The sequence below is a fragment of the Oncorhynchus mykiss genome, chromosome 15 (assembly GCF_057628025.1).
Source record: "Oncorhynchus mykiss isolate SJ-2025 chromosome 15, ASM5762802v1, whole genome shotgun sequence".
In the NCBI taxonomy this organism is placed as follows: domain Eukaryota; kingdom Metazoa; phylum Chordata; class Actinopteri; order Salmoniformes; family Salmonidae; genus Oncorhynchus; species Oncorhynchus mykiss.
The window spans coordinates 69,877,869-69,902,285 of NC_143036.1; the positions used below are offsets into that span (position 1 = coordinate 69,877,869).

The 24,417-nt window shown below is 43.1% G+C and overlaps 1 protein-coding gene across 5 annotated transcripts in view; it reads left to right on the top strand.

Annotated features, from left to right (window-relative positions):
• LOC110499817 (MICOS complex subunit MIC19) overlaps positions 1-24,417 on the top strand; it is a 113,988-nt gene that overhangs the window by 75,644 nt on the left and 13,927 nt on the right. For all 5 annotated transcript variants that reach the window (XM_090199129.1, XM_090199130.1, XM_090199132.1 and 2 more), the window contains one exon: positions 3,190-3,260. In XM_090199129.1, coding sequence (XP_090055255.1) covers positions 3,190-3,260 — 71 coding nt within the window. The remainder of the gene's footprint in view (positions 1-3,189; positions 3,261-24,417) is intronic.

The following is a 24,417-nucleotide window of genomic DNA, read 5'->3' on the forward strand; positions in this document are numbered from 1 at the left end:
GCCTTCTGGATGATAGCGGGGTGAACAGGCAGTGGCTCGGGTGGTTGTTGTCCTTGATTATCTTTTTGGCCTTCCTGTGACATCGGGTGGTGTAGGTGTCCTGGAGGGCAGGTAGTTTGCCCCCGGTGATGCGTTGTGCAGACCTCACTACCCTCTGGAGAGCCTTATGGTTGTGGGCGGAGCAGTTAACGTACCAGGCGGTGATACAGCCTGACGGGATGCTCTCGATTGTGCATCTGTAAAAGTTTGTGTGTTTTTGGTGACAAGCCAAATTTCTTCAGCCTCCTGAGGTTGAAGAGGCGCTGCTGTGCCTTCTTCACCACACTATCTGTGTGGGTGGACTATTTCAGTTTGTCCGTGATGTGTACGCCGAGGAACTTGAAACTTACTACCCTCTCCACTACTGTCCCGTCGATGTGGATAGGGGTGTGCTCCCTCTGCAGTACCAGTCAAAAGTTTGCACACACCTAATTCAAGGGTTTTCTTTGTGTTTACTATTGTAGAATAATAGTGAAAACATCAAAACTCTGAAATAACACACATTGGGAATTATGTAGTAACCCAAAAAATGGTTTAACAAATCTAAATATATTTTAGATTCTTCAAAGTAGCCCACCTTTGCCTTGATGACAGCTTTACGCACTCTTGGTATTCTCTCCACCAGCTTCACCTGGAATGCTTTTCTAACAGTTTTGAAGGACTGAGCACTTGTTGGCTGCTTTTCCAACTCATCTCAAACCACCTCAATTGGGATGAGGTTGGGTGATCTGATGCAGCAGTCCATCACTCTCCATCTTGGGAAAATAGCCCTTACACAGCCTGGAGGTGTGTTGTGTCATTGTCCTGTTGAAAAAAAAATGATCGTCCCACTAAGCGCCTACCAGATGTGATGGTGTATCGCTGCAGCCATGCTGGTTAAGTGTGCCTTAAATTCTAAATAAATGACTGCCAGTGTCACCAGCAAAGCACCATCACACCATCTCCATGCTTCACGGTGGGAACCCCACATGCAGAGATCATCCATTCACCTACTCTGTGTCTCACAAAGACACGCCCGTTTCCACCAGTCTAATATCCATTGCTTGTGTTTCTTGGACCAAGCATGTCTCTTTTATTGGTTTATTGGTTTAAGCACCAGCTGTCAGAGTAGCGTACAGATCACTGCACCTGTACGTAGCCCATCTGTAAACAGCCCATCTATCTACCTACCTCATCCCCATGCTGGTATTTATTTATTTATTTTGCTCCTTTGCACCCCAGTATCTCTACCTGCACATTCATCTTCTGCCCATCTACCATTCCAGTGTTTAATCGCTATATTGTAATTACTTCGCCACCATGGCCTATTTATTTCCTTATCTTACCTCATTTGCACTCACTGTATATAGACTTTTTGTTTTATTTTTGTTCTACTGTATTATTGACTGTATGTTTGTTTATTCCATGTGTAACTCTGTGTTGTTGTTTGTGTCGAATTGCTACGCTTTATCTTGGCCAGGTCGCAGTTGTAAATGAGAACGTGTTCTCAACTAGCCTACCTGGTTAAATAAAGGTGTTCTCTACTAGCCTACCTGGTTAAATAAAGGTGTTCTCAACTAGCCTACCTGGTTAAATAAAGGTGTTCTCAACTAGCCTACCTGGTTAAATAAAGGTGTTCTCTACTAGCCTACCTGGTTAAATAAAGGTGAAATAAAAATAAATCAAATAGAAATGGTTTCTTTGCTGAAATTCGACCATATAGGTTTCCTCTGAACAGTTGATGTTGAGAAGTCTATTACTTGAACTCTGTGAAGTGTTTATTTGGGCTGCAGTTTCTGAGGCTGGTAACTAATGAACTTATCCTCTGCAGCAGAGGTAACTCTGGGTCTTCCTCTCCTGTGGCGGTCCTCATGAGAGCCAGTTTCATCATAGCAGAGGTAACTCTGGGTCTTTCTTTCCTGTGGCGGTCCTCATGAGAGCCAGTTTCATCATAGCAGAGGTAACTCTGGGTCTTCCTCTCCTGTGGCGGTCCTCATGAGAGCCAGTTTCATCATAGCAGAGGTAACTCTGGGTCTTCCTCTCCTGTGGCGGTCCTCATGAGAGCCAGTTTCATCATAGCAGAGGTAACTCTGGGTCTTCCTCTCCTGTGGCGGTCCTCATGAGAGCCAGTTTCATCATAGCAGAGGTAACTCTGGGTCTTCCTCTCCTGTGGCGGTCCTCATCAGAGCCAGTTTCATCATAGCGCTTGATGGTTTTTGCGACTGCACTTGAAGAAACTTTCACAGTTCTTAAAATGTTCCGTATTGACTGACCTTCATGTCTTAAAGTAATGGACATTTCTCTTTGCTTATTTGAGCTGTTCTTGCCATAATATGGACTTGGTCTTTTACCAAATAGGGCTGTCTTCTGTATACCCCCCTACCTTGTCACAACACAACTGATTGGATATAATGCATTAAGAAGGAAAGAAATTCCACAAATGAACTTTTAACAAGGCACACCTGTTAATTGAAATGCATTCCAGGTGACTACCTCATGAAGCTGGTTGAGAGAATGCCAGGAGTGTGCCAAGCTGTCATCAAGGCGAAGGGTGGCTACTTTTGAAGAATTTCAAATAAAAAATATTTGGATTTGTTTAACACTTTTTACAATGTAGAAAATAGTAAAAATAAAGGAACTCTCAAATGAGTAGATGTGTCCAGACTTTTGACTCCACAGACACATTCTCGAACACACACGTCAAACTGAACGATCACACCGCTCACTCCCTCAGATTATAAAAATAAACCCCTGCACAACTACTTAATGGTGTTGCTCCCTCAATATCCCCATCCATCAAGTTTTAATGGGCTATTGTAGTAGTGGAGGGTACATGCCTGTCAGATGTGTGTCACAAATACCACCCTATTTCCTATATAGTGCGCTAAATTTTACCAGGGCGTATCGGCGGCACTATATGTGGAATAGGGTGCCGTTTGGTGTGTGTGTGTGAGGGGGAAAAGGCTTGTCTCAGCTGGAGTGTTTCCTTTTGGCAAATAAAGGCCACCTGAAAGGCCCAGGGACGCTGGGAATAAACTGTTTTATGTAAGAGGCCCAATCTGATTCTAACTTGGCATTTATCTGTCTTTCTCTCATTCTCTCTCTTCCCATCTCTCTCTTCCTCACATTTTCTCTTTATATCTCTATCTCTCCCCCTCTCCCTCCCTCCAGAGTGCTCAGTTCTACAAGATGACCACAGAGAACTACCACAAGGCTGCCGACGGAATCAACGCAAAGTTCAAGTAAGTTAAAATCACGTCATTGTGTTTAATTACCAGAAGTGTATCAGGTTTTCCTTGATAAATGAATATAGACACCCCCCCCCCATCGACAATATCTCCATTCACTGCAGCATGAACAGGCTTTCATCTCAAATGCTTCCTCCTCGAGGCCAATGTTGGCAATGAAGAGCTCAATTCCTGATGTTGGCTGTTAAGGTTTTAACAGTGGACCGCTTTTCTTCCAAGATCTCCAAGGTTACTCTGTCAGTTTTAAAGTAGGCCACACTGCAGGCACATGTAACCAACTTCAAAGGGGGTCCAAAGAACACCACAGAATTCTAAGAATTGTATTTGTGATGTGTCCAGAGGATGTTGGTCATCCTTGTGTCCAGTTTCGATATTAGGGTCCTGTTCATTAGAGCATGCTGTGACGGAACATTTTGCATCAGAAAATTACAATGAGCCGTTCCAATTGGATAAGTCCAGGTTGTCCCTCCCTGTTTTGTTTTTTTCTCCGTTTGGTGCGTACACGACCCTTCAGTGTTGTTAGTGACCATTAAAAACCCCGTCAGTCCACTGAGAGTACTGCCGTTAGCCACATGCTAACTAACCCATGTCTTTCAATCAGCTCCAGATTGCCTACCCTATTAGCTCATGTTGATGAATCGGCTCACTGATAGCTACAGGTCAAATGGAGCCGTCTCTGGTGTACACTGATGTGTCAGGGCTGCAGTGATGGCCATGGTGTGTGTCTGTGTGTGCGCGTGTGTCTGTTACAGAGTATGTGTTGTCCCTGTGAACCAATCATTGGTAGTTTACCTGATTTATCAGACTATAACCAGTTTACAGTCATTCCAACAACAGAGGTGTCACAGCACCCTGAGGCAGGCACTGTGTGATGAAACGTGGGTTAAATACCCATTCAATGTTTGGGAGTATAATTAGTGTGCGACTGTCTTTTTATCGTTTGTTAGTCAGCACCTCTACAACATATTTTGGGTGTGCGTCAGCTTATGCTTTTTGCTAGCATCTAATCTTTGAAAATATTTCAACAAACATGCCTTGGTATGTGTCAGACAACTTTGTTCATCAATGCTGTTAGCAATTTTCCCTCCTGCATGTCAGGTTGTCCGTGAGATTCACAGAGACCCTATTAACCATCACGTACATGTAACTAAAGAACATCTCATTTCCAGTCCATCGCTGTTCCATAACTCCTAATAAGGGACCATTAGGCTCCATAGTAATGTAACAAAGTGGATGAGGAGTCCACAGGAGGTGGGGCGAACGGGGCCCAGAGTCCATGGCTCTGTCTGGGAAGGGGGCGCTAATCGTGTTAGCCTGTCATTAGCCGGCGCTAACGCCAGGATCATTGTCTCCCTGCAAAATGCTAGAAACTGATTAGCCATCCGCTGGGGTTAGCTTAGGGTAGAGCTGGGGTTGAGGCTTCCCAAATCGCATTAAGGAAATGCATTGCTGGAATATCATTATAGCGACACAACGCGCTAACTGCTAACACATGTCTAGCGAGGTCACGTGATGGTGGAGTCTCAGTGGCAAGCGCCCTGATTGGTTGATTGGATTACGGGAGGTGCATTACCAGGGCTGTGATTGGATTAGAGGGGCTGGGGAGGGAGGATGTGAGTGTGTGTGTGTGGTTTAATGAAATGGTGGGAGGGTCTGGTGTTACAGGAGGACAGGGAGAGGGAGGACAGGGTTACTGCTAGTATACACTAATCACGTTTCATTGGGTGTGTTTGGTGCCATCGTGTGTGTGTGTGTGTGTGTGTGTGTGTGTGTGTGTGTGTGTACATGATCTGTATTAGTGTGAAAAGACCTTGTTTAGTATTGTGCAACGCAGCGTACAGAGGTCTCTATGAGTTGTCCCTATGGACGTTATTGCGATTCGACAGAGAGAGTGCATGAACGAGGGAGATAAGATGGTATCTGGCGTTCAGTGGAATAATAAGGCAAGATGTTTAGTCTCAGAGCCTTTTGATTTCCTGAAAGTTGAAACTGCCCTGGAGATAAATGGGAAAGAGTAGGAATATACATAATTGATTGAATTAACATGGGTTTGATATGATAATCGGGCTTATGAAGTTAAAAATGTCTTTCTGCCCAACGTCTTAATTTCCCCACTGGTCCCACAGACTGTATTAATAGAATGTTTGATAACATTTGAGGCTCTGGTCAACAGTAGCTTGATATCCTGCTAATACTGTAGTAATGTATTTCCCTATAGATACTCTACTGATAGCCTAGCACTGTTGCCTCCTGCATGAAAGCATTTGGCCTCTATTGGTATCAAATTAATTGACAATAGTGCCTGAAGGTTTGGATGTCACTTTTGGGGTATTTGAACCCTGCTGGAGGAGTAGAAAGAGTAGGAGTAGAAACAGTAATAAGAGTAGACTGGTACTAGTAGAAACATTAGTAGTAGTAGAAACATTAGTAATAGTAGGCTAGTAGTAGTAATAGTAGTAGTAGTAGTAGTAGTAGTAGTAGAAACATTAGTAATAGTAGGCTAGTAGTAGTAGTAGTAGTAGTAGTAGTAGTAGTAGTAGTAGTTGTTACATTAGTAATAGTAGGCTAGTAGTAGAAACATTAGTAAAAGTAGGCTAGTAGTAGTAGTAGTAGTAGTTGTTATATTAGTAACAGTAGGCTAGTAGTAGTAGTAGTAGTAGTAGTTGTTACATTAGTAATAGTAGGCTAGTAGTAGAAACATTAGTAAAAGTAGGCTAGTAGTAGTAGTAGTAGTAGTAGTAGTTGTTATATTAGTAACAGTAGGCTAGTAGTAGTAGTAGTAGTAGTAGTAGTAGAAACATTAGTAATAGAAGGCTAGTAGTAGAAACATTAGTAATAGAAGGCTAGTAGTAGAAACATTAGTAATAGAAGGCTAGTAGTAGAAACATTAGTAATAGAAGGCTAGTAGTAGTAGAAACATTAGTAATAGTAGGCTAGTAGTAGTAGAAACAGTAGTAGTAGTAGTAGTAGTAGTAGTAGTAGTAGAAACAGTAGTAATAGTAGGCTAGTAGTAGTAGTAGTAGTAGTAGAAACATTAGTAATAGTAGGCTAGTAGTAGTAGTAGTAGTAGAAGCATTAGTAATAGAAGGCTAGTAGTAGAAACATTAGTTACAGTAGGGTAGTAGTAGTAGTAGTAGTAGTAGTAGTAGTAGTAGAAACATTAGTAACAGTGGGCTAGTAGTAGTAGTAGTAGTAGTAGTAGTAGTAGTAGTAGTAGTAGTAGAAACATTAGTAACAGTGGGCTAGTAGTAGTAGTAGTAGTAGTAGTAGAAACATTAGTAACAGTGGGCTAGTAGTAGTAGTAGTAGTAGTAGAAACATTAGTAACAGTAGGCTAGTAGTAGTAGAAACATTAGTAACAGTAGGCTAGTAGTAGTAGTAGAAACATTAGTAACTGTAGGCTAGTAGTAGTAGTAGAAACATTAGTAACAGTAGGCTAGTAGTAGTAGAAACATTAGTAACAGTAGGCTAGTAGTAGTAGTAGTAGAAACATTAGTAACAGTAGGCTAGTAGTAGTAGTAGAAACATTAGTAATACTAGGCTAGTGGTAGTAGAAACATTAGTAATACTAGGCTAGTGGTAGTAGAAACATTAGTAATACTAGGCTAGTGGTAGTAGAAACATTAGAACTACTAGGCTAGTAGTCGTGGAAACATTAGTACATTGGTAATCGTAGGCTAATAGTAGTAGTAGAAACATTAGTAATACTAGGCTAGTGGTAGTAGAAACATTAGTAATACTAGGCTAGTGGTAGTAGAAACATTAGTAATACTAGGCTAGTGGTAGTAGAAACATTAGAACTACTAGGCTAGTAGTCGTGGAAACATTAGTACATTGGTAATCGTAGGCTAATAGTAGTAGTAGAAACATTAGTAATACTAGGCTAGTGGTAGTAGAAACATTAGTAATACTATGTTAGTGGTAGTAGAAACATTAGTAATACTATGCTAGTAGTAGTAGAAACATTAGAATTACTAGGCTAGTAGTCGTGGAAACATTAGTACATTGGTAATCGTAGGCTAATAGTAGTAGAAAAATTAGTAACAGTAGACTTGTAGTAGAAACATTACTAATAGTAGGCTAGTAGAATAAGTAGTATGAGTAGACTAGTAGAAGCAGTAATCCTAGTAGGCTAGTAGAATAGGTAGTACTAGTAGGCTAGTAGAATAGGTAATACTAGTAGGCTAGTAGAAGAAGTAGTTATAGTAGGCTAGTAGAAGATGTAGTAGTAGTAGAAACATTAGTAACAGTAGGCTAGTAGTAGTAGTAGTAGTAGAAACATTAGTAACAGTAGGCTAGTAGTAGTAGTAGTAGTAGTAGTAGTAGTAGTAGTAGTAGTAGTAGTAGTAGTAGTAGTAGTAGAAACATTAGTAACAGTGGGCTAGTAGTAGTAGTAGTAGTAGTAGTAGTAGTAGTAGTAGTAGTAGTAGAAACATTAGTAACAGTGGGCTAGTAGTAGTAGTAGTAGTAGTAGTAGTAGTAGCAGTAGTAGTAGAAACATTAGTAACAGTGGGCTAGTAGTAGTAGTAGTAGTAGTAGTAGAAACATTAGTAACAGTGGGCTAGTAGTAGTAGTAGTAGTAGAAACATTAGTAACAGTAGGCTAGTAGTAGTAGTAGTAGTAGTAGAAACATTAGTAACAGTAGGCTAGTAGTAGTAGTAGAAACATTAGTAACAGTAGGCTAGTAGTAGTAGTAGAAACATTAGTAACAGTAGGCTAGTAGTAGTAGTAGAAACATTAGTAACAGTAGGCTAGTAGTAGTAGTAGTAGAAACATTAGTAACAGTAGGCTAGTAGTAGTAGTAGAAACATTAGTAATACTAGGCTAGTGGTAGTAGAAACATTAGTAATACTAGGCTAGTGGTAGTAGAAACATTAGTAATACTAGGCTAGTGGTAGTAGAAACATTAGAACTACTAGGCTAGTAGTCGTGGAAACATTAGTACATTGGTAATCGTAGGCTAATAGTAGTAGCAGAAACATTAGTAATACTAGGCTAGTGGTAGTAGAAACATTAGTAATACTAGGCTAGTGGTAGTAGAAACATTAGTAATACTAGGCTAGTAGTAGTAGAAACATTAGAATTACTAGGCTAGTAGTCGTGGAAACATTAGTACATTGGTAATCGTAGGCTAATAGTAGTAGAAAAATTAGTAACAGTAGACTTGTAGTAGAAACATTACTAATAGTAGGCTAGTAGAATAAGTAGTATGAGTAGACTAGTAGAAGCAGTAATCCTAGTAGGCTAGTAGAATAGGTAGTACTAGTAGGCTAGTAGAATAGGTAATACTAGTAGGCTAGTAGAAGAAGTAGTTATAGTAGGCTAGTAGAAGATGTAGTAGTAGTAGAAACATTAGTAACAGTAGGCTAGTAGTAGTAGTAGTAGAAACATTAGTAACAGTAGGCTAGTAGTAGTAGAAACATTAGTAACAGTAGGCTAGTAGTAGTAGTAGTAGAAAAATTAGTAACAGTAGACTTGTAGTAGAAACATTACTAATAGTAGGCTAGTAGAATAAGTAGTACGAGTAGACTAGTAGAAGCAGTAGTCCTAGTAGGCTAGTAGAATAGGTAGTACTAGTAGGCTAGTAGAATAGGTAATACTAGTAGGCTAGTAGAATAAGTAGTTATAGTAGGCTAGTAGAAGATGTAGTAGTAGTAGTAGACACATTAGTAACAGTAGGCTAGTAGTAGTAGTAGTAGAAACATTAACAGTAGGCTAGTAGTAGTAGTAGAAACATTAGTAACAGTAGGCTAGAAGTAGTAGAAACATTAGTAACAGTAGGCTAGTAGTAGTAGAAACATTAGTAATAGAAGACTAATAGTAGAAACATTAGTAATACTAGGCTAGTAGTAGAAACATTAATAATACTAGGCTAGTGGTAGTAGAAACATTAGTAATACTAGGCTAGTGGTAGTAGAAACATTAGTAATACTAGGGTAGTAGTAGTAGTAGAAACATTAGTAATTCCAGAGTAGTATTAATAGTAGAAACATTAGAATTACTTGGCTAGTAGTCGTGGAAACATTAGTATATTGGTTATCGTAGGCTAATAGTAGTAGAAAAATTTGTAACAGTAGACTTGTAGTAGAAACATTACTAATAGTAGGCTAGTAGAAGCAGTAGTCCTAGTAGACTAGTAGAAGCAGTAGTCCTAGTAGGCTAGTAGAATAGGTAGTACTAGTAGGCTAGTAGAAGCAGTAGTCCTAGTAGACTAGTAGAAGCAGTAGTCCTAGTAGGCTAGTAGAATAGGTAGTACTAGTAGGCTAGTAGAAGAAGTAGTTATAGTAGGCTAGTAGATGTAGTAATAGTAGGCTAATAGAATATGTAGTTATAGTTAGCTAGTAGAAAAAGTAGTACTAGTAGTAATAGTAGTCAAGTAGTAATAGTAGGCTAGTAGAAGATGTGGTAATCGTAGGCTAGTAAAAGATGTAGTTATAGTAGGCTAGTAGAAGTAGTAATAGTAGGCTAGTAGAAGATGTAGTTATAGTAGGCTAGTAGAATATGTAGTTATAGTAGGCTAGTAGAAGATGTAGTTATAGTAGGCTAGTAGATGTAGTTATAGTAGGCTAGTAGAAGTAGTAATAGTAGGCTAGTAGAAGATGTAGTTATAGTAGGCTAGTAGAAGATGTAGTTATAGTAGGCTAGTAGAAGATGTAGTTATAGTAGGCTAGTAGAAGAAGTAGTGCTAGTAGAAGTAGTTATAGTAGGCTAGTAGAAGATGTAGTAATAGTAGGCTAGTAGAATATGTAGTTATAGTAGGCTAGTAAAAGTAGTAATAGTAGGCTAGTAGAATATGTGGTTATAGTAGGCTAGTAGAATATGTGGTAATAGTAGGCTAGTAGAATATGTGGTAATAGTAGGCTAGTAGAATATGTGGTAATAGTAGGCTAGTAGAAGATGTGGTAATAGTAGGCTAGTAGAATATGTGGTTATAGTAGGCTAGTAGAATATGTGGTAATAGTAGGCTAGTAGAAGATGTGGTAATAGTAGGCTAGTAGAAGATGTGGTTATAGTAGGCTAGTAGAAGATGTATTAATAGTAGGCTAGTAGAATATGTAGTAATAGTAGGCTAGTAGAAGATGTGGTTATAGTTGGCTAGTAGTAGTAGACGAGTAGTATTCGTGGTGATAATAATAGTATTTGTGGTAGTAGGGTAGTAGTAGTTGTTGGCTGGAAGTAGTAGTAGGCTAGTAGAAGAAGTAGTGCTAGAAGAAGTAGTAGTAGTAGTAGTAGTAGTAGTAGTAGTAGTAGAAGTAGTTATAGTAGGCTTGTAGTAGTAGGCTAGTAGAAGTAGTTATAGTAGGCTAGTAGAAGTAGTAGTAATAGTAGTAGTAGTAGTAGTTGTTGGCTGGAAGTAGTAGTAGGCTAGTAGAAGTAGTTATAGTAGGCTAGTAGAATAAGTAGTGCTAGTAGAAGTAGTAGTAGGAGTAGGCTAGTAGAAGAAGTAGTACTAGTAGAAGAAGTAGTAATGGTAGGCTAGTATATAAAGTATTGCTAGTAGTAGTACTAGTAGGCTAGTATATAAAGTATTGCTAGTAGTAGTACTAGTAGTTTAGTAGAATAAGTAGTACTAGTAGAAGAAGTAGTAATGGTAGGCTAGTAGTAGTAAGTCTAGTGACACTGCATGGGTAAATATTTTTGTTTGTGTGGTTCATGCACACATGATGCCTGTAGAGAGGTGTGTGTTTGCAGTGTGTAGGGGTAGTGCAGCTGTTTCCTGCAGTTCCAGCGGTATTCCTGGCAGAGCATGATGGAGCTCTCCCAACCGGAACGCCGCTACCTAAGAGTGACCTCATTTTGCACACACACACGCACACACACCTGGCTCCCACTAATACTTTCTCAGTTTTCATCATCCTCTCCCCAGCTTCTATGAATCTGCCCTGAGGTCCTGACACACATCATCACAATTCATGTTAATAGCCCTTGCCTGTGGTAAACACATAATGAATCACACACACACAAGTATCATACCAATCAAAAAACTAATCAAATGTATTTATAAATCCATTTTTTTTACATCGGAAGATGTCACCAGGTCCTATACAGAAACCAGCCTAAAACCCCAAACTGTAAGCAATGTAGAAGCACGGTGGCAAGGAAAAACTCCCTCGAAAGGCAGGAACCTAGGAAGAAACCTAGAGAGGAACCAGGCTCTGAGGGGTGGCCAGTCCTCTTCTGGCTGTGCCGGTAGAGATGAGAGTACATGGCCTTAAGGCCAGATCGTTCGTCAAGATGTTCAATCGTTCATAGATGACCAGCAGGGTCAAATAATAATCACAGTGGTTGTAGAGGGTGCAACAGGTCAGTACCTCAGGAGTAAATGTCAGTTGGCTTTTCATAGTAGAGCATTCAGAGGTTGAGAAGAAACACCAACCTTTAGGGTATTGCAGGTTGAGATAGCAATACCCTAAAGTGTGTTATCTACAGGTTGAGATGACACCCCTTAGGGTATTGCTATCTACAGGTTGAGATAACACCCTTTAGGGTATTGCTATCTACAGGTTGAGATAACACCCTTTAGGGTATTGCTATCTACAGGTTGAGATGACACCCTTTAGGGTATTGCTATCTACAGGTTGAGATAACACCCTTTAGGGTATTGCTATCTACAGGTTGAGATAACACCCTTTAGGGTATTGCTATCTACAGGTTGAGATAACACCCTTTAGGGTATTGCAATCTACAGGTTGAGATAACACACTTTAGGGTATTGCTATCTACAGGTTGAGATAACACCCTTTAGGGTATTGCTATCTACAGGTTGAGATAACACCCTTTAGGGTATTGCTATCTACAGGTTGAGATAGCACACTTTAGGGTATTGCTATCTACAGGTTGAGATGACACCCTTTAGGGTATTGCTATCTACAGGTTGAGATAACACACTTTAGGGTATTGCTATCTACAGGTTGAGATAACACCCTTTAGGGTATTGCTATCTACAGGTTGAGATGACACCCTTTAGGGTATTGCTATCTACAGGTTGAGATAACACCCTTTAGGGTATTGCTATCTACAGGTTGAGATGACACCCTTTAGGGTATTGCAATCTACAGGTTGAATGACAACAATAATACTGAGTATGTATTTGAATGAATTCTGATGAGCTTTCCTTGTTGTCATTCAGCCTGTAATTATCAACACCCTAGAGGACTGTGTCTTCTCTACCTGTAGTTATTAATACCCCAGAGGACTGTGTCTTCTCTACCTGTAGTTATCACTACGCTAGAGGACTGTGTCTTCTCTACCTGTAGTTATCAATACCCTAGAGGACTGTGTCTTCTCTACCCGTAGTTATCAATACCCTAGAAGACTGTGTCTTCTCCTAACTGCTCTGTATGCCGTCCTTCTAACCACTTATCCAACACAGTCTATATGGACTGTCATACGGTCCGGTCCAGATGGACTGTCATGCGGTCCGGTCCAGCCCAGATGGACTGTCATACGGTCCGGTCCAGTCCAGTCCAGATGGACTGTCATACAGTCCGGTCCAGTCCAGATGGACTGTCATATGATCCGGTCCAGTCCAGATGGACTGTCATACGGTCCGGTCCAGCCCAGATGGACTGTCATACGGTCCGGTCCAGCCCAGATGGACTGTCATACGGTCCGGTCCAGTCCAGATGGACTGTCAAATGGTCCGGTCCAGTCCAGATGGACTGTCAAATGGTCCGGTCCAGTCCAGATGGACTGTCATATGGTCCGGTCCAGTCCAGATGGACTGTCATATGGTCCAGTCCAGATGGACTGTCAAATGGTCCGGTCCAGTCCAGATGGACTGTCATATGGTCCAGTCCAGATGGACTGTCATACGGTCCGGTCCAGTCCAGATGGACTGTCATATGGTCCAGTCCAGATGGACTGTCATATGGTCCGGTCCAGTCCAGATGGACTGTCAATTGGTCCGGTCCAGTCCAGATGGACTGTCATACGGTCCGGTCCAGTCCAGATGGACTGTCAAACGGTCCGGTCCAGTCCAGATGGACTGTCAAATGGTCCGGTCCAGTCCAGATGGACTGTCAAATGGTCCGGTCCAGTCCAGATGGACTGTCAAATGGTCCGGTCCAGTCCAGATGGACTGTCATATGGTCCAGTCCAGATGGACTGTCATATGGTCCAGTCCAGATGGACTGTCATATGGTCCAGTCCAGATGGACTGTCATATGGTCCAGCCCAGATGGACTGTCATACGGTCCGGTCCAGTCCAGTCCAGATGGACTGTCATACAGTCCGGTCCAGTCCAGATGGACTGTCAAACGGTCCGGTCCAGTCCAGATGGACTGTCAAATGGTCCGGTCCAGTCCAGATGGACTGTCAAATGGTCCGGTCCAGTCCAGATGGACTGTCATGTGGTCCGGTCCAGTCCAGATGGACTGTCATATGGTCCAGTCCAGATGGACTGTCAAATGGTCCGGTCCAGTCCAGATGGACTGTCATATGGTCCAGTCCAGATGGACTGTCATACGGTCCGGTCCAGTCCAGATGGACTGTCATATGGTCCAGTCCAGATGGACTATCATATGGTCCGGTCCAGTCCAGATGGACTGTCAAATGGTCCGGTCCAGTCCAGATGGACTGTCATATGGTCCTGTCCAGTCCAGATGGACTGTCATATGGTCCAGTCCAGATGGACTGTCATATGGTCCAGTCCAGATGGACTGTCATATGGTCCAGTCCAGATGGACTGTCAAATGGTCCAGTCCAGTCCAGATGGACTGTCATACGGTCCGGTCCAGTCCAGATGGACTGTCATATGGTCCAGTCCAGATGGACTGTCAAATGGTCCGGTCCAGTCCAGATGGACTGTCATATGGTCCAGTCCAGATGGACTGTCATACGGTCCGGTCCAGTCCAGATGGACTGTCATATGGTCCAGTCCAGATGGACTATCATATGGTCCGGTCCAGTCCAGATGGACTGTCAAATGGTCCGGTCCAGTCCAGATGGACTGTCATATGGTCCTGTCCAGTCCAGATGGACTGTCATATGGTCCAGTCCAGATGGGCTGTCATATGGTCCAGTCCAGATGGACTGTCATATGGTCCAGTCCAGATGGACTGTCAAATGGTCCGGTCCAGTCCAGATGGACTGTCATACGGTCCGGTCCAGTCCAGATGGACTGTCATATGGTCCAGTCCAGATGGACTGTCATATGGTCCGGTCCAGTCCAGATGGACTGTCAAATGGTCCGGTCCAGTCCAGATGGACTGTCATATGGTCCAGTCCAGATGGACTGTCATATGGTCCAGTCCAGATGGACTGTCATATGGTCCAGTCCAGATGGACTGTCAAACGGTCCGGTCCAGTCCAGATGGACTGTCATACGGTCCGGTCCAGTCCAGATGGACTGTCATATGGTCCGGTCCAGTCCAGATGGACTGTCAAATGGTCCGGTCCAGTCCAGATGGACTGTCATATGGTCCAGTCCAGATGGACTGTCATGCGGTCTTGTGCGGTCTCCAGTACGTGAAACCTTTACCAACACACTGGCTCTTAGTGTCTGGGCACAATGTTGCAGTGTGCAGGTTACAGCTGAATGACAGGTGTGTGTGTAAAACAGGTTTTTATTTAAAGCTATGTGTATACTGTTTATAATGTTCAGCTCCTTGCAGTCAGGTCAACAGGTTGATTTTCACCTCTCCGTCTACTCCTCCCATCCCTGCTGGAGAAAGAGAAACACTCATCCCTCCCTCCATCCCTCTATCCCCACATACATATTCAACAGCCAGACAGTCCTAGAGCAGAGTTTTGGCCTGGGTGATTAAAGCCTAACACAACTCTGCATTTTGATAGTCATTAAATGAGGAAATGGGAACAGAACAAACCTGAGAGTCTATTGAATATTCTTCCAGCCACCCCTAACAATACATATGTGGGATGTGGAGAGAAAGCTAACCTGTCTGTATTTAAAGGCTCTGTTATCTGTGAGGCACAGAGGGGTGTGTGTGTGTGTGTGTGTGTGTGTGTGTGTGTAAGCGTGTGTGTGGTCTCGCTGAGGTAAGACTTGACCCGCCTGACGAGTGCACATCAACCCGCTGCCATTACAGGAGACCGTAGGTCCGTAACTAGGCAACTTGGACCCCCAGTACAAGATGGTGGTCAATGCAGTCAGACATCAGTCAATAACCTTAGCTTAAACCCCCCCCCCCCCCTCCACACACACACCACTCACTTAAAAGCCTTTATGTACTGGCTGTAAAATGGTCCTTGCTCGGACACACACACACTCTCATATAAACACATTTAAAAGCCTAAGTACTGGCTGTAAAGCCTCCCTCTCTGCTCTCTGATCTCACACACCTTTTAGTGACTGAATAACTGACGAGAACACATTGTAAAAGGACTGTTGGGCAGACTGTGGCACATCATCAAATCTGTAGATTTCTGTGTGGACTACAAATTATGCTTTAACAGTAATGTCTCTTAGGAATACAATAGTTCTACTTTAACAGTAATGTCTCTTAGGAATTATAGCAGTTCTACTTTAACAGTAATGTATCATAGGAATTATAGCAGTTCTACTTTAACAGTAATGTCTCTTAGGAATACAATAGTTCTACTTTAACAGTAATGTCTCTTAGGAATTATAGCAGTTCTACTTTAACAGTAATGTCTCTTAGGAATTATAGCAGTTCTACTTTAACAGTAATGTATCATAGGAATACAATAGTTCTACTTTAACAGTAATGTATCATAGGAATACAATAGTTCTACTTTAACAGTAATGTCTCTTAGGAATTATAGCAGTTCTACTTTAACAGTAAATTCTCTTAGGAATACAATAGTTCTACTTTAACAGTAATGTCTCTTAGGAATTATAGCAGTTCTACTTTAACAGTAATGTCTCTTAGGAATTATAGCAGTTCTACTTTAACAGTAATGTATCATAGGAATACAATAGTTCTACTTTAACAGTAATGTCTCTTAGGAATTATAGCAGTTCTACTTTAACAGTAATGTCTCTTAGGAATACAATAGTTCTACTTTAACAGTAATGTCTCTTAGGAATTATAGCAGTTCTACTTTAACAGTAATGTATCATAGGAATTATAGCAGTTCTACTTTAACAGTAATGTCTCTTAGGAATTATAGCAGTTCTACTTTAACAGTAATGTCTCTTAGGAATTATAGCAGTTCTACTTTAACAGTAATGTCTCATAAGAATACAATAGTTCTACTTTAACAGTAATGTATCATAGGAATTATAGCAGTTCTACTTTAACAGTAATGTCTCTTAGGAATTATAGCAGTTCTACTTTAACAGTAATGTCTCATAAGAATACAATAGTTCTACTTTAACAGTAATGTATCATAGGAATTATAGCAGTTCTACTTTAACAGTAATTTCTCTTAGGAATTATAGCAGTTCTACTTTAACAGTAATGTCTCATAAGAATACAATAGTTCTACTTTAACAGTAATGTATCATAGGAATACAATAGTTCTACTTTAACAGTAATGTATCATAGGAATACAATAGTTCTACTTTAACAGTAATGTATCATAGGAATACAATAGTTCTACTTTAACAGTAATTTCTCTTAGGAATTATAGCAGTTCTACTTTAACAGTAATGTCTCTTAGGAATTATAGCAGTTCTACTTTAACAGTAATGTCTCTTAGGAATACAATAGTTCTACTTTAACAGTAATGTATCATAGGAATTATAGCAGTTCTACTTTAACAGTAATGTCTCTTAGGAATTATAGCAGTTCTACTTTAACAGTAATGTATCATAGGAATTATAGCAGTTCTACTTTAACAGTAATGTCTCTTAGGAATTATAGCAGTTCTACTTTAACAGTAATGTCTCTTAGGAATTATAGCAGTTCTACTTTAACAGTAATGTATCATAGGAATACAATAGTTCTACTTTAACAGTAATGTCTCTTAGGAATTATAGCAGTTCTACTTTAACAGTAATGTCTCTTAGGAATTATAGCAGTTCTACTTTAACAGTAATGTCTCATAAGAATACAATAGTTCTACTTTAACAGTAATGTCTCATAAGAATACAATAGTTCTACTTTAACAGTAATGTATCATAGGAATACAATAGTTCTACTTTAACAGTAATGTCTCTTAGGAATTATAGCAGTTCTACTTTAACAGTAATGTCTCTTAGGAATTATAGCAGTTCTACTTTAACAGTAATGTCTCTTAGGAATACAATAGTTCTACTTTAACAGTAATGTATCATAGGAATTATAGCAGTTCTACTTTAACAGTAATGTCTCTTAGGAATACAATAGTTCTACTTTAACAGTAATGTATCATAGGAATTATAGCAGTTCTACTTTAACAGTAATGTCTCTTAGGAATACAATAGTTCTACTTTAACAGTAATGTATCATAGGAATTATAGCAGTTCTACTTTAACAGTAATGTCTCTTAGGAATACAATAGTTCTACTTTAACAGTAATGTCTCTTAGGAATTATAGCAGTTCTACTTAAACAGTAATGTCTCTTAGGAATTATAGCAGTTCTACTTTAACAGTAATGTCTCTTAGGAATACAATAGTTCTACTTTAACAGTAATGTCTCTTAGGAATTATAGCAGTTCTACTTTAACAGTAATGTCTCTTAGGAATTATAGCAGTTCTACTTTAACAGTAATGTCTCTTAGGAATACAATAGTTCTACTTTAAGTTGTTCTTCGATGCCATGGTTAAGAGTTCTGTTTTGTTGCTGATGTTCTGTACAGTTTCATCTTCACTGGTTTGGACAGGGCTGGACATCTTGACTAACTTTCAGTTTTCCCAAAACCTTTTTGTAGATTTCCCTCAACAACCCATCCCCTGAACAGCGAGAGAGTAGGAACAATTGTAAACTCTATTTTTTGACAGTTAATCTTCTGAGCGTGAAGTGAATGAAATTCACATGACATGAAGCCCTTTCCTGTGCTATGAGTGGTCTGAGGAGTCGAGAGAACTAAACTACAATGCAGTCTTCTCTGTCGTGTTGATTGTCATACCGAACATTAGTTAGTGTGTGTTGGCAAGGGATGACGAAGGTAGAGCCATAGTATGGAAGTGATAGTGAATGGTGAGAACAGAGCAAAACTCCATTCCAAGAGCTCTCAGGAGATTCAGTGGGGGGGCCCAGCCCTCAGGAGATGACTGCCGGGTTGAGTGTCAGTGGGGGGGCCCAGCCCTCAGGAGATGACTGCCGGGTTGAGTGTCAGTGGGGGGGCCCAGCCCTCAGGAGATGACTGCCGGGTTGAGTGTCAGTGGGGGGGCCCAGCCCTCAGGAGATGACTGCCGGGTTGAGTGTCAGTGGGGGGGCCCAACCCTCAGGAGATGACTGCCGGGTTGAGTGTCAGTGGGGGGGCCCAGCCCTCAGGAGATGACTGCCGGGTTGAGTGTCAGTGGGGGGCCCAGCCCTCAGGAGATGACTGCCGGGTTGAGTGTCAGTGGGGGGGCCCAGCCCTCAGGAGATGACTGCCGGGTTGAGTGTCAGTGGGGGGGCCCAGCCGTCAGGAGATGCCTGCCGGGTTGAGTGTCAGTGGAGGGGCCCAGACCTCAGGAGATGCCTGCCGGGTTGAGTGTCACTGGGGGGACCCAGCCCTCAGGAAATGCCCACCGGGTTGAGTGTCAGTGGGGGGGCCCAGCCCTCAGGAGATGCCTGCCGGGTTGAGTGTCAGTGGGGGGGCCCAGCCCTCAGGAGATGTCCCCCGGGACCAGTGTCAGTGGGGGGGCCCAGCCCTCAGGAAATGCCCACCGGGTTGAGTGTCAGTGGGGGGGCCCAGCCCTCAGGAGATGCCTGCCGGGTTGAGTGTCAGTGGGGGGGCCCAGCCCTCAGGAGATGTCCCCCGGGACCAGTGTCAGTGGGGGGGCCCAGCCCTCAGGAGATGTCCCCCGGGACCAGTGTCAGTGGGGGGGCCCAGCCCTCCTTTCTTCTGTTCCTTCTCATTATCTCACTCTCTTATTTATTTCTCTCTGGTGCTCATTTATTTATCTTTTTCTCTCCTTTCTTTGTCTCACTCTTTCTCAATCTCTACTTTTTGTATCTCTCTCTTCCCCCCTCTCCCTGATGGATATCACCATGGGGGGTCAGTCAGGTCTTCTTTAAAAAGCGATGAGAGTTAAGTGTGTCATTTTTCTCTCTAAATGGATCATTTGTATTTATTTGCCTGACTGTCACAGAGCCTGTCTTAACCAGAGAGAACATGAAGGCTTTTTAAGAGGCCCCAGCTTCACCTCCTAACCCTATTATAGCCCAAGTGCTTGTAAATGATGATAAATGGACCTTGTACCTTTTGAGAACTCAATCTGGGCCCTGTAATCCATACTCATGGACATAGGGAAGATAGATCCTACTGTGGGTGTCAGTTTAGGGTCAACATATGGTTTTGGATAAATGGATGGAGAAATATTGCACCCATACGTGTAACATATGTGTGACACAATACTGTACAGTGAAAGTCACTTAGATATCAGTATGCCTCTGGGTTTTATTTTCTTGACAAAATTAAGCAATGATTTGCTATAACTGCTGTCCATGCATATTTAGGGAAGACATTAGTACAATTTGGTCAAGATAGTTTTTGTCTGGCTAGAGAGACTAACGTACTCATAGTACAGTGGAATAGCTATGCCTTTTCAATGAGCTGACTGGTGTAGGGGAAGGAGAGAGGAAAGGATGGTTTTCTATGAACTGACTGTTTCTATTTCTACGCCCTATAGAGGGACGGATCTAGTTAGTATTTTTCTACGCCCTATAGGAGGAACAGATCTAGTTAGTCTGTTTCTAGAAGTAACACAGTATAGCTAACCAACTAGTCTCTTAGTATAGAATCTCTTGCCCTCTTCCTCTTTTTCCTTCTCTCTTTCCTTCGCCTTTCTGTTCATCCCTCAAACCTACGTGATTCATTATCCTTTTATCTCCCTCCTCCTCCACCCTCTTTCCCATGCTACATCTTTCTTCTACTGGCTTTATTTAGTGTATCTCTCTGCCCTGTCCCCTCCTCCTTCAACCTCTTCCCCATGCTACATCTTTCTTCTACTGGCTTTATTTAGTGTATCTCTCTGCCCTGTCCCCTCCTCTCCTTCACCCTCTTCCCCATGCTACATCTTTCTCCTACTGGCTTTATTTAGTGTATCTCTCTGCCCTGTCCCCTCCTCTCCTTCACCCTCTTCCCCATGCTACATCTTTCTTCTACTGGCTTTATTTAGTGTATCTCTCTGCCCTGTCCCCTCCTCCTTCACCCTCTTCCCCATGCTACATCTTTCTCCTACTGGCTTTATTTAGTGTATCTCTCTGCCCTGTCCCCTCCTCCTTCACCCTCTTCCCCATGCTACATCTTTCTCCTACTGGCTTTATTTAGTGTATCTCTCTGCCCTGTCCCCTCCTCCTTCACCCTCTTCCCCATGCTACATCTTTCTTCTACTGGCTTTATTTAGTGTATCTCTCTGCCCTGTCCCCTCCTCCTTCACCCTCTTCCCCATGCTACATCTTTCTCCTACTGGCTTTATTTAGTGTATCTCTCTGCCCTGTCCCCTCCTCCTTCACCCTCTTCCCCATGCTACATCTTTCTCCTACTGGCTTTATTTAGTGTATCTCTCTGCCCTGTCCCCTCCTCCTTCACCCTCTTCCCCATGCTACATCTTTCTCCTACTGGCTTTATTTAGTGTATCTCTCTGCCCTGTCCCCTCCTCCTTCACCCTCTTCCCCATGCTACATCTTTCTTCTACTGGCTTTATTTAGTGTATCTCTCTGCCCTGTCCCCTCCTCCTTCACCCTCTTCCCCATGCTACATCTTTCTCCTACTGGCTTTATTTAGTGTATCTCTCTGCCCTGTCCCCTCCTCCTTCACCCTCTTCCCCATGCTACATCTTTCTCCTACTGGCTTTATTTAGTGTATCTCTCTGCCCTGTCCCCTCCTCCTTCACCCTCTTCCCCATGCTACATCTTTCTCCTACTGGCTTTATTTAGTGTATCTCTCTGCCCTGTCCCCTCCTCTCCTTCACCCTCTTCCCCATGCTACATCTTTCTTCTACTGGCTTTATTTAGTGTATCTCTCTGCCCTGTCCCCTCCTCTCCTTCACCCTCTTCCCCATGCTACATCTTTCTTCTACTGGCTTTATTTAGTGTATCTCTCTGCCCTGTCCCCTCCTCCTTCACCCTCTTCCCCATGCTACATCTTTCTCCTACTGGCTTTATTTAGTGTATCTCTCTGCCCTGTCCCCTCCTCCTTCACCCTCTTCCCCATGCTACATCTTTCTCCTACTGGCTTTATTTAGTGTATCTCTCTGCCCTGTCCCCTCCTCCTTCACCCTCTTCCCCATGCTACATCTTTCTCCTACTGGCTTTATTTAGTGTATCTCTCTGCCCTGTCCCCTCCTCTCCTTCACCCTCTTCCCCATGCTACATCTTTCTTCTACTGGCTTTATTTAGTGTATCTCTCTGCCCTGTCCCCTCCTCTCCTTCACCCTCTTCCCCATGCTACATCTTTCTTCTACTGGCTTTATTTAGTGTATCTCTCTGCCCTGTCCCCTCCTCTCCTTCACCCTCTTTCCCATGCTACATCTTTCTTCTACTGGCTTTATTTAGTGTATCTCTCTGCCCTGTCCCCTCCTCCTTCACCCTCTTCCCCATGCTACATCTTTCTCCTACTGGCTTTATTTAGTGTATCTCTCTGCCCTGTCCCCTCCTCTCCTTCAACCTCTTCCCCATGCTACATCTTTCTTCTACTGGCTTTATTTAGTGTATCTCTCTGCCCTGTCCCCTCCTCTCCTTCACCCTCTTCCCCATGCTACATCTTTCTTCTACTGGCTTTATTTAGTGTATCTCTCTGCCCTGTCCCCTCCTCTCCTTCACCCTCTTCCCCATGCTACATCTTTCTTCTACTGGCTTTATTTAGTGTATCTCTCTGCCCTGTCCCCTCCTCTCCTTCACCCTCTTCCCCATGCTACATCTTTCTTCTACTGGCTTTATTTAGTGTATCTCTCTGCCCTGTCCCCTCCTCTCCTTCAACCTCTTCCCCATGCTACATCTTTCTCCTACTGGCTTTATTTAGTGTATCTCTCTGCCCTGTCCCCTCCTCTCCTTCACCCTCTTCCCCATGCTACATCTTTCTTCTACTGGCTTTATTTAGTGTATCTCTCTGCCCTGTCCCCTCCTCTCCTTCACCCTCTTCCCCATGCTACATCTTTCTTCTACTGGCTTTATTTAGTGTATCTCTCTGCCCTGTCCCCTCCTCTCCTTCACCCTCTTTCCCATGCTACATCTTTCTTCTACTGGCTTTATTTAGTGTATCTCTCTGCCCTGTCCCCTCCTCCTTCACCCTCTTCCCCATGCTACATCTTTCTCCTACTGGCTTTATTTAGTGTATCTCTCTGCCCTGTCCCCTCCTCTCCTTCAACCTCTTCCCCATGCTACATCTTTCTTCTACTGGCTTTATTTAGTGTATCTCTCTGCCCTGTCCCCTCCTCTCCTTCACCCTCTTCCCCATGCTACATCTTTCTTCTACTGGCTTTATTTAGTGTATCTCTCTGCCCTGTCCCCTCCTCTCCTTCACCCTCTTCCCCATGCTACATCTTTCTTCTACTGGCTTTATTTAGTGTATCTCTCTGCCCTGTCCCCTCCTCTCCTTCACCCTCTTCCCCATGCTACATCTTTCTTCTACTGGCTTTATTTAGTGTATCTCTCTGCCCTGTCCCCTCCTCTCCTTCACCCTCTTCCCCATGCTACATCTTTCTTCTACTGGCTTTATTTAGTGTATCTCTCTGCCCTGTCCCCTCCTCTCCTTCACCCTCTTCCCCATGCTACATCTTTCTTCTACTGGCTTTATTTAGTGTATCTCTCTGCCCTGTCCCCTCCTCTCCTTCACCCTCTTCCCCATGCTACATCTTTCTTCTACTGGCTTTATTTAGTGTATCTCTCTGCCCTGTCCCCTCCTCTCCTTCACCCTCTTCCCCATGCTACATCTTTCTTCTACTGGCTTTATTTAGTGTATCTCTCTGCCCTGTCCCCTCCTCTCCTTCACCCTCTTCCCCATGCTACATCTTTCTCCTACTGGCTTTATTTAGTGTATCTCTCTGCCCTGTCCCCTCCTCTCCTTCAACCTCTTCCCCATGCTACATCTTTCTTCTACTGGCTTTATTTAGTGTATCTCTCTGCCCTGTCCCCTCCTCTCCTTCACCCTCTTCCCCATGCTACATCTTTCTCCTACTGGCTTTATTTAGTGTATCTCTCTGCCCTGTCCCCTCCTCCTTCACCCTCTTCCCCATGCTACATCTTTCTTCTACTGGCTTTATTTAGTGTATCTCTCTGCCCTGTCCCCTCCTCTCCTTCACCCTCTTCCCCATGCTACATCTTTCTCCTACTGGCTTTATTTAGTGTATCTCTCTGCCCTGTCCCCTCCTCCTTCACCCTCTTTCCCATGCTACATCTTTCTTCTACTGGCTTTATTTAGTGTATCTCTCTGCCCTGTCCCCTCCTCCTTCACCCTCTTCCCCATGCTACATCTTTCTCCTACTGGCTTTATTTAGTGTATCTCTCTGCCTGTCCCCTCCTCTCCAGCCACCCTCTCCTGTGTGCTTTCGCTTCTTACATGTTCATATTCTTCAGCCTCTCTCTCTCTCTCTCTTGCCCACCTCTCTCTCTCTCTCTCTCTCTCTCTCTCTTGCCCACCCCTCTCTCTCTCTCTCTTGCCCACCCCTCTCTCTCTCTCTTGCCCACTCCCCTCTCTCTCTCTCTTGCCCACTCCTCTCTCTCTCTCTCTCTCTCTTGCCCACTCCCCTCTCTCTCTCTCTCTCTCTCTCTCTCTCTCTCTTGCCCACTCCCCTCTCTCTCTCTCTCTCTCTCTTGCCCACCTCTCTCTCTCTCTCTCTCTTGCCCACTCCCCTCTCTCTCTCTCTCTCTTGCCCACCCCTCTCTCTCTCTCTTGCCCATCCCTCTCGCTCTCTCTCTTGCCCACTCCCCTCTCTCTCTCTCTCTTGCCCACTCCCCTCTCTTGCCCACTCCCCTCTCTCTCTCTCTCTCTCTTGCCCACTCCCCTCTCTCTCTCTTGCCCACCCCTCTCTCTCTCTCTCTTGCCCACCCCTCTCTCTCTCTCTCTCTCTCTTGCCCACTCCCCTCTCTCTCTCTCTCTCTTGCCCACCCCTCTCTCTCTCTCTCTTGCCCACCCCTCTCTCTCTCTCTTGCC